We start from the raw sequence: 6,403 nt of genomic DNA, 5'->3' as shown, positions 1-6,403 counted from the left end.
CAAAGATACAAATGAAATAAACATTGCTTTTCAGGGTTTCAGGTCTATTTAGGTACAGAAAATGAAGCCAAATGTAATCAAATGTAAAATAACGCTGCTCAATCTTCACCCAACCCAATTGGTTGAGGTACAAGACTTAAAATTGGGGTCAGATTAAATTGTTGGAAGTTGGGAGTGTTTAAAAAGATGAGAAAAGCAACAGTAAAAAAAGTGTATATTTTTACGATATTCACATAAAACTTTAAAAAAAAACTTTGGTGATTTTGAAGTCCATTAGCACCATACCATAAAACAGTCCTTAAGAATAGAGTGCTGTCAGTTCCAATGTGAAATTGTCTACTGGTGCATATATGTATACAATCCTCAGTAGTGATTATTGAGCTCAATTGAGTTCTGTTGTATGCAGTGCTTGAAGTGGGAAAAAAGAAGTGATGTTACCCCTCCCCCACCAAATAAATAAGTACTTTTTAATTTTCATAATTCACAATGTATAGTAAATGTATAGTGTCACAATCAATCAATAATTAAATGTTTTCAATACAAATAAGCACAAGACAAGCTGAGATACCAAACAGGATCACAAGGAGACGCCAAAGACCACTAAACTGCCTGCCTGTACTAATACAGATCCATTTAGAATCGCTAAACCACTGACCACCACATAATCTAAAACACCTTCAGCAGCATCCATTATAAAGTGCTCTTGCTTTTAAGCCAAATACATGCTGAAAAGTTACACCAAATACACAAAATAATGTTCTTTTTAGCAGCATCATATGACCCCTTTAATGACATTCTGTACGTAAGTCATTCTCTCCGCAATCTCTGATGAAATTGTCTGTGTTTTCTCTGCATTAACACTGTTTTGTACTTACTGTTTGAATTCACTTATACTCTTAAACATAAAGGTGCTTAAAAGGTTCTTCACAGCGATGCCATAGAAAAACAATTTTTGGTTCCACAAAGAACCATTCAGTCAAAGGTTCTTTAAAGAACCATTTCTTTCTTTACTTTTTATAATCTGAAGAACCTTTTTTCACCACAAATAAGCTTTTGTGAAACAGACAGGTTCTTCTGATGTTAACGGTTCTTTATGAAACCATTTAGACAAGAAGGTTCTTCTATGGCATCGTGAAGCACCTTTATTTTTAAGAGTGTACTGGATCCTTGGACTTTCCAGGACTTTACCAGTTTAAAATGACATGAAAAAAACTGCTTCCTTTCATTTTTAAGGTATTGGTTTCATTATAATTTACTGATTAAAATTAGTAACCAATAGTTAATTATTATTCTACCTCCCCTGACATGCTCTCGTGCCCCACACATTGAAAGCCCCTGAGACCGACTCCGCTTGCATTCATTGACGTGAATTATCAAGATGAGAGGTGACCCCGCCTAGTAGTGTGATTTATTTAGTGTCATTTCTAATCACCCAGACATTGACGCTTTGACACTGAGTACCGGCAACATGTCAGAAGTGCCGGTACGCTAAAGACCAAATACAGAAGTACTGCGTACCGGCCCACTTCAAGCACTTCTTGTATGTCTTAGTGCACTTGAATGGTTTAAAATCACATTCAAATGCTCACACCGCAAACAAAAAGTGAAATCAAAACGAGTTTCCATTTACTTATCTTAAATTCCCAACCCTAGCACAGACACAGCCCACAGGTTCAAATATGCTGTTCATGGCAGGGGCGGAGCCAGGATGTTTTCATAAGGGTGGCCAGGAAGGGGCCAGAAACCAGTTTGGAGTGGCACTTTATTATTTAAATTTACAATTGTGCACTGGACTGTTTAAGTACCTAAAACACAACTAAATACAATTAAATACAATTTAAATATGACATTTTTCCTCACCTCCAGGTATTTTAATAAAGGGGCTCACTATAACGTAATTGCTCAGTCAGCTTGGTTCTAGTTCTCAGCACCCTCAAAACCTTGTTCTCCATCATTGCATACTCATGAATAAGACTACAAATAAAAAAAAAACTACATAGTTCAAAGTTTAGTCAACCTTCACTGAATTTTATATAACCAATGAACTCTAAAAAAGTAAATAGTGAATTCTATTAGTTGTCGAAATAAATTAGGCTAATTGCAACAGTTCTATATCTAAATTGAACTCTGTACAAAGGAAAAGGGGTAAAAAAAAACAGTTCTCTTTTGAATCCCCATGTGCAAGGATGTGAAAAAGGCAGAAATCAATAGCACATTAATGCCAAAATGTAAAATGAGTTATTTTATGCATTTAAATCATTTTCGTTTCATTTTCGTACTTTACAAATGAACGAAAAATAAGCGCCCATTTTCTAGTACAAGCGCACTGTACTCACATTTACTTGTGCATTAAATTGCAAATAAAAAATACATATCAGCTTGTGCCTTATATTGTGATCTCGAATTGCAGAATAGCCTATTTTAATAACCTATTGAAAGACTTTCTGAAATGTAATGCATACATGCATGCACAGTTTTGCAGCTTTTACTCGCCTTTTTTGGTCATTTCATGACTTAACTGACAGAACTACGACATTGTATGCTCTTAGTTTCTTGCGCACTTTATTTATGATGAAGTGATATAGTGTCCCGTTTATGGTCCTGTTTGGTTCCTGTTTTTCTTTATTTGGTCATGTTCCTGTGTTCATTAGTTCCTTTGCTCATTGTCTAATAATTAGTCAACCTGTATCACCTGTTCTGCCCCTTATCTACACTCCTGTGCTTCCCCCATTAGATGGTCGGTTATTGCATATATTGATGTTTATGTTACGCCTGTGAGCAAGTACCTTCTTTGAGTTCCCTATTAAATTCTAAAAGTGGATTATTCGCCTCATCTTAGTCTTCCTTGCTGCAGCTACGTGACACATATGCGCTGCATAGCACAGTAAAATGGCTGACAGGACAGGAAAGTTTTTTTGACATATAGCCTAACAATATCTCATCAGACCGCAGTTCACTGTTGTTGTACTGTTTAACTGTACCTTGCGCCTGCCGCTTAGGGTAAGTTGAAGTGCACATCTGAAAAGTCTCCTGTTTGTTGTGGTCATAAAGATGGCGGTTCTGCGTAAACACATAAACGCATTTCTTGTTAAGGAAAAAAAAAGGAGACAAAAATTGCAGTTTTGAGGGGGGTGGCCAAGCTTAGGTCAGTGCTGGCCACGGCCACCCCTGGCTCCGCCCCTGGTTCATAGGTCATTTTAATAATCAATTGTATGCATTGGAAACAGAGTATGTGAGCGGAGTGGAGCGGCAACAATTTCCCCTCCGCGCTCTGAGCATTTAATAATCACTCCGCTCCAGCTCGCTCCGGGTTCACCATTTCCCGCTCCCGCTCCACTCCACTCCTCGCTCACTGATATCAGAAACACCGCTCCGCGGCTAAAGTATTTCAGTATGTTTGAAATATCACAGTTCTGTTCATAACGTATATTAAAAGAAAAAAATAAAATAAATAAAATAAAATAACAGGACAGTAGTTTCAAAGTGGCTTATTAGAACACTAGTGTGCAAACTTTTTTCCTACCACATGACAAGCTAATAACATGGTTGTCAGCATTAAAAGGTATAATTGCTGCTTTCTGCAGTGCAAATTTTGTTTGTGATGAAAATGACAGTACGTTTTTGTCACTTATAATGCCTACGGATCGCTGCATTTCTTACATATTTCTGCTCATTCGAAATCGGATACAGATGAAGTAGCACTGAAAGATTATATTTGTTTGAATGTGTTATTGAGAGAGCATTTGCGTGTGAATAAGTGTTGTAGTACTTGTTTAAATCATGCTTTCAGCTGAAAATATACAGTATCTAGAAGGAACAATCAAATTCCTTGAGAACTATAACTTCCCGCTCATGTCCATTGCTGTCATCATAGCCTTCACATTCTTTCTGATCCTTCTCTATCAAGCTAAATAGGCTGTTTAACATGTGAATTCTTGCTAAATATGCAGTTATATTACGGGCCGTTGGCATGAATTGTACTCGTGATGGAGCGGTGGTGGAGTGCTCTCAGAGCGAGTGAAAACCACAACGCTCCGACTTTTAAAAAATCCACTCCTCCCTCCATTCAAAATCACACCGTTCCACTCACACTCCGCTTCGCTCACATACTCTGATTGGAAATCACAGGTATACTCAAGTTTGTTTCAGTGATCACAGTTTTTCTAACTTGTGTGCTAGTGATTAAATGTGTATTCCCTTTTGTTGCAATACTTGCATGCATGCAGAAACGATACAACAGGTGATACAATTTTAAATCATTTGATATTTTAGTGATGCTTCACAGTTGTGTATTCACTTCTTTTCTATACTGTAATTATAAATCAACATACAAACAATTGTTTCCCTTTCTTTCAACCAGCAGTGGAAAAAGGTCAGAAAAAGGTAATTAGACCATGCCAGTCTGCTGTTAACAGCAATCAAAAAATGTCAAGAGAAAACGCAAGCAGCAAAACCATGGGAAAAGACCACAGCAATGGAAAGGGCTTAAGGGTTGCACATAATATAAAGAACAACTGGAGCAGAAAAATAGAAGGTGGAAGCAATGAAAACCTACCCATGTTTAAACTCAATCTGGATGAAACATGGCAGAACAGCGATGGATTCTGCAGAAGAAGCACATTTGGGGACAACATCACAAAAGAGAACAAGACCATTATGATGATCGGAGCCACAGGTGCAGGAAAAACCACTCTAATTACATGATCAACACAGGTGCAGGAAAAACCACTCTAATTAACAGCATGATCAACTACATTCTGGGAGTGCAATGGAAAGACGACTTCCGGTTTGTGCTAATAGATGAAGGGAAGCAGAAATCTCAGGCTGAAAGTCAGACGTCAGAAATCACAGCTTATCAAATTAATTACATGGATGGTTTCCGGGTCCCATATTCTCTGACCATTGTGGATACACCAGGCTTTGGTGACACCAGAGGAATTGCACATGACCAGAAAATCACAAAGCAGATTCAGGAGTTCTTTTCTGCCCGTGGAGGGATCGACCGCATTGATGCTGTGTGTTTTGTAGTACAGGCTTCACTTGCCCGTCTAACACACACACAGAAATATGTCTTTGACTCCATTCTTTCCATATTTGGGAAGGACATTGCTCAAAACATCATTGTGCTGGTCACCTTTGCTGATGGGAAATCACCTCCTGTTCTGGAGGCCATCAAAGTCGCTGAGGTGCCCTGCTCTACCAATGAGTCTGAAGAGCCTCTTCACTTCAAGTTCAACAACTCTGCTCTGTTTGCTACCAATAGCACATCTGCAGATGATGAGGAGTCTGACTGTGAAAACTTTGATGAAATGTTCTGGAAGTTGGGTTTTTCCAGCATGAAGAAGTTCTTCACATCCCTTAACACGATGAAAACCCAGAGCTTGTCTCTCACACAGGAGGTCTTAAGAGAGCGGCAGCAGCTAGAAGTGCAGGTGCAGGGTCTCCAGCCCCAAATCAATGCTGGTCTGACAAAACTGGATGAAATCAAGAAGACCACAGCTGCTTTGGAGCAGCACAAGGCGGAAATGGATGCAAACAAGGATTTTGAATATGAATTAGAAGTAACTGTCCCAAAACAGATTGAAAACAACACTAGCTACTACTTAACCAACTGCCAAAAATGTCACTTCACATGTCATGACACATGTGTGTATGGAAATGACAGTGATAAATATAAGTGCTGGGCCATGAAAGATGGAACGTGTACGGTCTGTCCTGGAAAGTGTGCCTGGAATGTGCACTTTAATCAGAAATACAAATGGGATTATGTCCAAGAAAAGAGAAAGGAAACTTATCAGGAATTAAAAAAGCGATTTGAGGATGCACATGGACAGGTCATGTCAAACGAAAAGATCTTCGAAGAGCTTGAAAAGGAGTTTCAGGTTGTCCAGGATATTGTGGCCGAACTAATAGAGGGATCTCAAAAGTCCTTGGAGCGGCTTCAGGAAATTGCCCTCAAACCCAATCCTCTGTCCACCCCTGACTACATTGATCTGATGATTGAGTCTGAGAAACAAGAGGCTAAGTCTGGATTTCAAGATCGCATTCAGTCTTTAAGAGAAGTCAGGAAGAAGGCAGAGATCATCAGTAAGGTTTCCACAGGAGGAGTGCTTCCAGATGATTGGAATGATTACAAACCTGAAGCAAGAAAAAAAGGAGCATCCTTTGATCCAAGGGTCCTGCTCAATAATGCAGTGAATTATTTCAGGAAACAATTAGCAGGAAATGAAATATAATACAAAGCAATAAAATACAAATTGTATTTCTAAAGCACATTTAAAACAACTGCATTTGATCAAAGTGCTTTCCAACATCATTAATACAACAAAACAATTACATACAGTCAGACAAAAATGTAAAATTAAATCCTGATCACTAATCAATTCTAAAAGCTATACTTATA

The 6,403-nt window shown here is 38.5% G+C and overlaps 1 protein-coding gene across 1 annotated transcript; it reads left to right on the top strand.

Moving 5' to 3' along the window:
- Nucleotides 1-4,368: 4,368 nt before the first annotated feature.
- On the top strand, nucleotides 4,369-6,252 carry LOC107715042 (uncharacterized). Its single transcript, XM_016521086.1, has 2 exons — nucleotides 4,369-4,675; nucleotides 4,714-6,252. Exons 1-2 carry the CDS (start codon nucleotides 4,426-4,428, stop codon nucleotides 6,234-6,236), a joined length of 1,773 nt encoding a protein of 590 aa, XP_016376572.1. The 5' UTR covers nucleotides 4,369-4,425; the 3' UTR covers nucleotides 6,237-6,252.
- The last annotated feature ends 151 nt before the right edge of the window (nucleotides 6,253-6,403 follow it).

The sequence above is a fragment of the Sinocyclocheilus rhinocerous genome, unplaced genomic scaffold (genome assembly GCF_001515625.1).
Source record: "Sinocyclocheilus rhinocerous isolate Xijiao unplaced genomic scaffold, SAMN03320098_v1.1 scaffold10061, whole genome shotgun sequence".
In the NCBI taxonomy this organism is placed as follows: domain Eukaryota; kingdom Metazoa; phylum Chordata; class Actinopteri; order Cypriniformes; family Cyprinidae; genus Sinocyclocheilus; species Sinocyclocheilus rhinocerous.
The sequence above is the reverse complement of the archived record's forward strand: the minus strand, read 5'-3'. Positions and strand labels throughout refer to the sequence as shown.